Here is a 9,788-nt window from a genome sequence, read left to right as displayed (position 1 = left end):
CAGAAAGGCTAGCTATTGGTGAAGGTGGGGAGGACAAGATCAGGACCAGGGTAGGGTTTCCTTTTCATTTTATCTGTGTTATTTATTTATTTTGGGTACTAGGGATTGAACTCTGGGAGCTACACCCCCAGCTCTTTTATTTTTTTATGGTGCTGGGAATGAACCCAGGGCCTTGTTCATGTGAAGGAAGCACTCTACCAACTGAGCTATATCCCCAGCCCTCTTTTTATTTATTTTTTTTGTTTGTTTTGGAGATAGGACCTTCCTGGGTTGCTGAGGCTGGCCTCAAAATTTGTGATCCTCCTGCCTTAACCTCCCAAGCTGCTGGGATTATAGGTGTGTGCCATCACACCCAGTTATCTTTGTTATTTTTCAGGAGATTGCTTTGGAGCCCTCTGCTGTGTTAGAGAACTCCAAACTCATTCTAATTGCCTTTATTCCCTCTTAATCCTCATGAACTTTGTAGAGTGGAAAGATCTTTTAAAAACCCAAATCGGGTCATGTTTCATTACTACCCGTACTCACGGCTTTGTTACACTGAGAGTCAACACCACACAGGCCCCACGTGGCCAGGAGCCTGCGTAACCTTCCCAATGGCATCTCCTACCCTATCTCCTGCTCCCTCGCTCCACACAGTGGGCTGACCTTAGGGCCTTTGCATTCAGAGCTCCTGCCTCTGGAAGCATTCTTGCTCTTTCTTCTTGTCAGCACTTGATTCCAATGCTTCTTCCAGAAAGGGTCCACTCCTGAGTCCCCAGGCCCCTCAGCAATGTCTGCCATATCACCCACCAGTCCTGGGGCACTTACTGCCATCCCCACTTGAGAAGTCTACAAGGACAGCAGTTTTACCTATTTTGTTCAGCTGTACATTTCCCAAGGCCTAACCAGACCTGGCCCAGAGTAAAGGCTCACTCAGTGGAATCATATAACAGAATTGGACACCTGCCCGAGAGGCTGCTGGAGGCCTCATCCCTGGGACTCGCTGTTCTGCAGAAAGCTTTCGTTCTTAGGGCTGCCTGGCCGCCCCCCGGCCGCCTTCTCACTTGTAGCAAAGCATCTGGGGGAGACATGGGGTCACTCTGGCAGGCTGCTGTTTTTGTCCCTGCATCAGCTCCACTAAACAAGCAAGGTTACCCTCAGAGGAACATGATATGCCAGGCCATGACCATTTCCTTTTTTTTTTTAAAAAAAAAAAAAAAAAAAGCTCTCCTTCCTCCTGAGGCCCAAGGCAGAACTCAGGTATCCTGTGGGTTTGCAAAAGATGCTTTGTGGGTGGCTGGTGTTGAGGGGACCTTAGGCAGGCCTGGAACTCCACTTTGCCTTCCTTCAGCAACACACGGCTTCTCATATATGGTGGAGAAGGACCTGCCTGCCCAGCGTTGTTGGGGAGCCTGTTCTCGAGCCCCCATGGCTCTGCTCCTTGGGATGCAAGGTCCTAGTGAGCTAATGGGCGTGTTACTGAGAGCTCGGTCCTTGTTCCTAATGTCAATCCAATAATGAGGACAAAGTTTTGAGAAAAAGGAAAATAAAGTTTTATTGCTTTGCTAGCAACAGAGAAACACAGGGGACTCCTGTCTCAGAGGCTGTGATTCCCATTGGGGGGAACAGAGGGCTTTTAAAGAGGTGATTCAAAGGCTACATTCTAGGCATGCCCTATCAGGTGTTATAATTCATTTGTAGCCTTGAAAGACAGCCATTTCTTAGGTCTTCTGGCACCATCCCTAAAGTCAAAATTACTTCATTCCTGTGGATGGTAAGAAGGGTAATCTTGCTGCTCCCAAGGCTAAGGAGGGAGAGAGAGAGAGAAGAGAAAGGAAAAAAAAATGTCAGTGTTAAAATAAGCCATTATGTTCAAAGCACCAAGTGGGCTCTGTTTACAGGCACTTTGGGGAAAGCAGCACCCAAGGTCAGGTCTGCAATGCACAATTGGAAGGGATGGCCCTGCCCACCTTGTCTGTCCTCGGAGGGGCTTTGCCCACTGCACAAGCCCCTAAGATCAGCAGAGCAGGACCTCAAAGTCGATAGCTTACTGCCACCTGGCTCTCAAGGCACCTACTTCTCAGAAGCATCAGACATGTGTTTGCACCTCCTCAGGGAGGAAATCCGGCTCTCCGAATTGCAGCAGCACATTCTCTGCCACCTCCCCTTCCCCAGATGCTCTGCGGAACTAGTGCAGCTGGAGGAAAGGGAGTTGCAGGGGCCTCACACACTGGAGTGCTACAGTTCCTGTGGTGCAGTTCATATGAGCACAGAGTGTGGAAGTGAGCAGTGATCTGAGGCAGCAGCAACTGGGGACTTATGGGGTGACAGTCAGCAAGTGACATGCATGATCCAGGGCACAGGGCAGGGTGCGATGGAAGCAGCTGATGTATTGAGGCACAGAGTCTGAGGGGGGCAACTTGATTCTCAATCCCATTCCTATGACATACAAAGTTCACAAAGTCTGTGAGAAATCTCTTCTCATTCTTTTGTTTCCCAAAGCCCTTTTCCAAAATAATATTCTTTTAAAATATTTTTTTAGTTGTAGGTGGACACAATACCTTTTATTTATTTGTATGTGATGTTGAGGATTGAACCCAGTGTCTCACATGTGTTAGGCAAGCGCTCTGCTACTGAGCCACAACCCCAGCCCCCAAAATAACATTTTAGTGAGTGTCTGTGTTCACCCCAGGGAGGAAAGTCAGATGCCAGCAGGACACAATGGGCTCCCGCGTCCTGCAGCCTAAGTGCGCTGCTTCAGCTCCATCTTGGCCACTGTTGCCCGGTGCACCTCGTCAGGGCCGTCAGCAAGTCGCAGCGCTCGGGCCCACGCAAAGAACTGAGCCAGGGGATAGTCGTTGCTCAGGCCTGCTGCTCCGAAGGCCTGGGAAGGAGAGGAAGCCTGGGGTGAGCACTGGTTTCTGAGGGCCTGGGCATGACAGCCTGCTCAGGATGGTGATGACAGCCACCTTCCAGGACTGTTCCCTATGATACAGGATAAAACTAACATTCCAGAAGACTTCAGGCAGGCCTCACTGCCAACCCCTGGATGCCTCCTGATTTGCCACACTACGCTGTAAGGTGGCTTCTACTACTAGGGACACCCCATCGGAGTGAGGCAATAGGGTGAGAGGAGGCGACCACACATGCAGAAGCAGCTGGACTCTGGCACTGTGAAGACAGACCCAGGCTAGTGGCAACTTGAGGCCAGTGGCCACCAGCTGAGTGAGCTGAGAAGTCACTTCGCTTTCCTGGGCTACTGTTTGCTCTTATTGAAAATGGGGGCAGGAAGGAGCCCCCTCCTCACAGGGTTGCTTTGAAGAGGAAGAGGAACACCCCATAGCAGCGAATGGGCAGCTCAAGGAAGCTGCTAGGTACACCCAGGTCAGCCAGAGGTGAGGAAGGTTTGCATCTGCTGCCAGCAGTTCAAACCAACCATCTGTGCTCACCTGAATAGCACGATCGATCACTCGGTAGGCCATGGACGGGGCAACCATCTTAATCATGGCAATATCTAAAGCTGCAGCCTACTGGGCGGAAGGGGAGACAAGGTTGTAAAGAAGCGAGGACTGACTGCTGGGAAGAATAACCTGTTTCACAAAAATACAAGGACTCAAAACAGAGGTCCTGGGCTGTGCTGGATTGTCAGCATGTGCAGTGACTCAGTTGACAGGGAGCAAAGCCAACGTGCCTTGTTCCACACCACAGCCAGCTCCATCTAAGCAACAGTGGACCAAGGCCAGATAGAGGTCCAGGGAACCAAGCTGCAAGGATCTGCCCTGAGTCAGGCATTTGAGGGAGGTGCCTGGGAGGTTCCAGCGTAACTAGCACTACAGTGTCAAAGAACCAAGAACCATGAACCTGTTCGGCCCTCCATTACTAAGGCACTTGACTAGAGGTGAAGCCCCCACAGAAATCTGGACAAGTGAGCTTCCTTCCTGGCTACCATGGGCAAAAGCCTTAACTAATGGATAGTGTCACCCTTGGAAATAAGCCTCTGAGTTGACTAATTCTATATTTGGATTAGGGCCTGGGAGTCCAGAAAATTTAGTTCTTTTTCACTGAGACTTTTCTGTTTATGAATAGCTGCCCGAAGAGTTCCAAGGAGAGCTGAAGTAAAGTTATTGATGTCAAAAGGCTGAGCTCTTTCTCCTCGGCCAGCTGGATGAGATTCCGCCCCATGGCCTCAGGGCCTGTCTTCTGTGAGGGCCACCCCCATAGCCTTTGGCTGCTACCTTATTTCCTGCCACATCCATGAGGTGGGCAGCTTTCAGCACCAGCAGCCGGGCCTGCTCAATCTCCACACGTGACTGGGCGATGTCTGCCAGGACTGTGCCCTGCTCCACCAGGGGCTTCCCGAAGGCCACACGGGACTTCACCTGCAGACACAGGAGATGCAGGCTGAAGACATGCTGGGCTGAGGATACTCTTGGGAGGTTCAGGCTGGGGGCTTGCAGAGCGGGTGGGAGCACACACGAGAGCAGGCAGGCGAGGAGGGCAGAAGCAGGACGGGAAGGTTGCCAGCTCTTCAGCCACAGGCATTTTCGGGGAGATCTAGATGCCACAACGTCCCAGGCACCACAGTGTGCCAAGGTCCTTATGGCTGTACAACTGACTTCCAAGAACCCTATATCTCTGGGCAGGCAGGAGTTCTTTCAGATCTGTACCAGAAGCTGGCTCACTGCTGCTCATGGGAGGCAGAGTGCCACTGTGGAGCCTGACATCATGCAGGGCATGGCGTCCCCTGCTGGCCATGGCCGGCCTCGCCTCACCGCTCCACTGAGAGCAGCGCCTGGGGGCCTCCTTACCTCAAGGGGCATTTATCTGAAGGATTATCTGAAGGCCACAAGGCATCAGGAAATGTTATAAATACTCTTTATTTTTCTCATTTGATTAGCTTGTTTATCTTTACTAGAAGTAATTTTTACACAAATAATATATCTCATGGCAGAAAAATTATCCATTTTCAGACAAAAGAAGAAAATAAAAATACCTAGTATCTCACTATCTAGTGACTTATAGTTAATATCTGTTGCATGACTTTCTAGACTTTTTATATGCGCACACACATTTCTTATAAAACATTTCATGCTCTATAGTGCATTGAAGCCTGCTTTTAAAATTTAAGAGTATACAGTAAATATCTCCTATGTTGAGAAGCAGGTTTCCACAGCGTCTGTGGGGATTTGTTACATGTCTGCACATGGTTTATGTGACCAGTCATCCAAAGTTAGCCTTACAGGGTGTTCCCAACATTCTGCCATTACAACCAGTACTGCGGTGAAACTTCTAGTAGCAAATCTTTTGTAGAGTCCTCATTAGTCTCTTGCACCTGGTCCCAAATCGAGTTGCCATGTAAATGCTGTGCACTCTGAAGACTTCTGACATGTAGAGCCAAATTGCTCTGCTGGAAGGCTGGTCTGAGTTTTAATCATGTGGGGCTGAAGTATTATTCCTGAGGCTGCAAGAAGGAGTATTTTATTTATTTAAAAAATATTTATTTTTAATTGTAATTGGACACAATTCCTTTTATTTCACTTATTTATTTTTAAGTGGTGCTGAGGATCGAACCCAGGGTCTCACACATGCGAGGCCAGCACTCTACTGCTGAGCCACAACCCCAGCCTCAAGTATTTTATTTTCAAAGAAAGAAAGAACTGAGCTGTCTCCATAAAAAAAGAAAAAGTTGTAAATCACAGAAAGTTTGCACAGTAATCAAAATACATTTTAGACAGTTATGCTGGTGTACACCTGTAATCCCAGCAACCAGGGAGGCTGAGGCAGGAGGATCCCAAGTGCAAAGCCAGCCTGGGAAACTTAGGCTCTCTTAAAACAAAGAAAAAAATTTAAGGGGCACTGGTGATGTGCTCAGTTGTAAGGCCCCCCTGGGATCAATCCCCAGTACCACATCCCTCAAAAAAGATAAATAAAAGATGCCTTCTGTTCTTTGTGTAGTATTTTGTGTGAGGAATTTGTTTTGTATCAAAGTTTTGCCTCATCTTTTACATAGGCTTCCAACCTTTGAGGGGTCACAGTAGATTACATTTTCTGGACCTGCTGGGGAGGAGGGTGGTCAGAGCCTGATGCGGCAACCTGGGTTCTCCCTGGCACCTAATTTTAACCACGTGCTGGGAACTCATGTGTCTCAGCAGAACATGAGGGAACTCTGCCCTCAGCTGTCACAGACCCTGACCTTTCACTTCTGGTCACCTGGGCAGAACGGGCCATTCTGTTCTGAATGTCAAGCTGAAGCAAAGTAGTAGAAGCAAGGCAAAGACAGGGTGCGGCTTCTTGGCAAGAGCATCATCTTGCTTCACCTGCTAGGTCTGCTCTCAGAAAACAGTTAGGATTTGAAGCTTACCAGCACAGCAGAAGGTGGTTCTGAGTCAGTGTTGGGGAGAGAGGGGCACTCGGGGGGCACTCACGCGGGCCTTCATGAGCGCCAGGGCCCTCTCTGAGAACCCAATCAGTCTCATGCAGTGGTGGATCCGGCCAGGCCCCAGCCTGCCCTGGGCAATCTCAAAGCCTCGGCCAGGGCCCAGAACTATGTTCTCCCTGGGCACACGCACATGCTCAAATCGTACTTCACCATGGCCACCTGAAAGACCCAGATGCACCACCTTGAACAACTGTCATTTGGGTTTTCCTTGAATGTGTTTATTCCCTGTCTTAGTTTGGGTTATCTCCTGGCAACATCCTGCATCACATTGAGACTTCTAACTAGGTCATGGCTAAATGGGGAGGGAGAACAGGATGGAAAGATGGAGAAAGTATCACTGATTTGTGATGGCAAATTAATATTTTGCTATTTCTTTTTGATAAATATAAGGATGTAAACTTAAGCTGAAACTTCCTTAGCATGTGAGTAACAATGTAGTAACCCCCAAAATGTCAGAGGGAACATTGTTAGGAGAGAACCCTGCCCCCCTCCCCACGAAAGGACCTCACTGGGGCTACGGCTGGATCCTTGCTGTACACACTGGGACCTAGAAAAGAAGGTCCAGAGAACACTTCCTGTCTCCACCCTGACCGAGTACCTTCCCTGTCTCACAGACTCCTGCTCAACTTCTAAGCCTTGAAGAGGAACAAAATTGCTTACATGCCCATCTTCAATCTGCTACGTGGTTGATATTCATTATGGAAATGAAACACAGGACCACGTGGCAGCCCAAATGTCAGTAGACCCTTACATGTGGCAAGTCCTGAACTTGAGCAAGGGCCACCCAATGTCATTCCCCAAGGACCTGAGCCAGAGTCAAGGGTGGCCCACCAGGGCTGTCTAACCTGGAGCATCCTCCAGCCCGTACACTGTCAGAGGCCGGATGACTTTGATCCCTGGGGTGTCCATGGGAACCAAGAGCACAGACTGCTGCCGGTGGCTCGGGGCCTGCGGGTCTGTTTTTCCCATAAACACACAGAGTTGGCAGCGAGGATCTAGGATGCCTGCCGGGAATAGAAAGAGAACAAGCCCCCTCAGCTGATGCCAGGGCCATCAAGTCTCTGTCCCCAAGCAGTCATGGCCCAGGAAAGGCAAGGCCAGTATGTAGCAAGCACTTCATGTCATCAGAGGAGCATCTACAAGCTCTGGAGCAGAAAGAAGAGGAAACTGGGTTTTGTCCCAGTGAGGTATAAATCCAGCATCGTAAAAGCAAATGTTGAAAAGCGTCATGTTACAACTGAAAATACAGACATATGATGCTGAAATCTGCCACTTCCTCCCACCTGTCTGCTTTGTTCTGACTCCATGGATAGGATAATGCTCTGGGCATAGGCCTCGGGGTCAACAAATCTTGAAGTGAGGATCTCCTACTTGCCAGCTGGGGGTAAAATTTTAGGCAATGGCTTTGGCCACACCCTGAGTCCCAAGTCCCTCCTTGTGGAATAGGGACAATGACCCTGCCTTCTGGGAAGTGCCAGCACCCAGTGAGGCGAGGCCCCCATAGTGCTGGGTAGATGCACTGCTCCAGAAAGGGCCCCTGGGATATGACACAACTGACCCAGGACTCAGGGGAAGCCACCAGGAAGTAGCCTCCAGCCCTCCAAGGTCAGCTGCTCGAGGCAGACAGGCAGTGGGCAGAGTGGAGAGATTCCCAGAGCCACATTTGCGAGTGTGGGGGAGAGGGCCACACGTGTGGTCACCTTATGAAGCTGTGTCCCCCAAGAACAGCACTGGAGACAGCACACTGAGCAGCTCCCTCCTGTTTGGGGGCTTTGTGCCTCTTCTGGGAGCACAGAGATAGAGCCTCCTTTGTGTCAACTGAGAAAGCAGCTGGCCCAGACCAGGCACCCCAAGACGGCGTGTGGACGCTGACTGGCTGCCAGGCACTTGGAAAGAAAGCTGCGGGCCTGATACCTGAGATCCACCACTTGTGACCATTGAGGACATAGAAGCCGTCCTCCTCTCTGATGGAAGCCTCGATGTTGGTGGCATCTGATGAGGCAACCTGCGTGGGAACATTCTGATTAGAGCTGCCTGCGGCCTGCATTCCCTGTGGGCAGAGGCCACATGGGGCCCAGCAAGTGGGGATGGCCCAGCAGGGTACCTGGGGCTCTGTCATGGCGAAGCAGGAGCGCGCCTTGCCCTCCAGCAGAGGAATCAGCCAGCGGGCCTTCTGCTCCTCGGTGCCATAGCGCACCAAGAGCTCCATATTCCCTGTGTCAGGAGCAGAGCAGTTAAATATCTGAAAGGACAAAGAGCACATCAGTGACTCCCGTGTTCTTGTCTAAAACTTCAAATTCCCCACCGGTGGTGGAGTAGGACCCCTTCACTAGACCCTCTGATGTAGAAATGCCCAAATGTGTAAAATTTTTGAAAGAGAATCTCAGACCCCTGGAACCCAGCCAGGGACCCTTTCCTTGTTCGAGAAAAAGGACCTGGGCCAGGACCTGAAAATTCCCATGGCTCCCATTATCCCTGGGCGACTTTCCCCCAGTCATCTTCTTACTCAGGCTCCAGCCAGCAGCTTGCAGTCGTCCCCCTCCCAAAAAGAGGTTTACATTTGGATGATGCCCCTCAACCAGACATCCTAGCGCACAGGGGAAAATCTCCCACACTCCAAGGAGATTTTAGAGAATCTAAATTTTAGATTTTAGAGAAGGTACCTCCGGAGCGTAGAGAGACGTGCCCATGACTTCACACAGATGTGCATACTCCATGTTGGTCAGTCCTGCTCCATATTTTTTCTCAGGATCAGTCTCCAAGGGTAGGAAAAGGTTCCAAAGTCCTTCAGCCTTGGCTTTCTCCTATCATGGGAAAACTGAGTCAAGGAACCACAGAGAATGACTGTATTCAATTTTGACTCATGGGACACAATGAAAGGGATTGGGGAGGGAAGAAGGTGGTGGTCAAAGACTCAGTGTGAACCCAAAACAATGACACTTGTCAGTGCTATTGGCTACGGGTAAGCCTGCAGATGTGTGGGTAGTACATGCACAGGAAGGTACCCAAGGGGATGCCCAAGTGAAAACAGGGACAGGGCAATGCTTTTTTTGAGGGGTATGGGGGACTGAATTCAGGGGTACTTGATCACTGAGCCACATCCCCAGTTCTATTTTGTGTTTTATTTAGAGGCAGGGTCTCACTGAGCTGCTTAGCACCTTGCTTTTTGCAGAGGCTGGCTTTGAACTCATGATCCTCTAGCCTCAGCCTCCTGAGCCTCTGGGATTATAGGTGTGTGCCACCACACCCAGCTGCAACATTTGTTCTTGAGACAAGGAACTTGGATTCTTCAATATGGCTCTGGGCTTGAGAGCCAGGAATTCTATGATGGGGGTTAGGAGTTTGAGCCTTCAGTCAGCCCTGGCTCAGC

General features: G+C 50.1%; 1 protein-coding gene across 5 annotated transcripts in view; it reads right to left on the bottom strand.

Annotated features, from left to right (window-relative positions):
- Positions 1-1,508: 1,508 nt before the first annotated feature.
- Acad10 (acyl-CoA dehydrogenase family member 10) overlaps positions 1,509-9,788 on the bottom strand; it is a 55,588-nt gene continuing 47,308 nt past the window's right edge. For 2 of the 5 annotated variants that reach the window (XM_027949204.2, XM_071616892.1), the window contains exons 14-21: positions 9,082-9,222; positions 8,523-8,660; positions 8,333-8,423; positions 7,264-7,422; positions 6,405-6,577; positions 4,215-4,358; positions 3,429-3,506; positions 1,509-2,863 (exon numbers count right to left, since the gene is read on the bottom strand). In XM_027949204.2, the coding sequence (XP_027805005.2) occupies positions 2,723-2,863; positions 3,429-3,506; positions 4,215-4,358; positions 6,405-6,577; positions 7,264-7,422; positions 8,333-8,423; positions 8,523-8,660; positions 9,082-9,222 (1,065 nt within the window). In that variant the 3' untranslated portion in view covers positions 1,509-2,722. The other 3 variants (XR_011708639.1, XM_071616894.1, XM_071616896.1) reach the window with 3 other exon arrangements.

Source organism: Marmota flaviventris, chromosome 1, assembly GCF_047511675.1.
Source record: "Marmota flaviventris isolate mMarFla1 chromosome 1, mMarFla1.hap1, whole genome shotgun sequence".
NCBI classification, from domain to species: Eukaryota; Metazoa; Chordata; class Mammalia; order Rodentia; family Sciuridae; genus Marmota; species Marmota flaviventris.
This window is presented reverse-complemented; position numbering and strand designations above follow the sequence as displayed.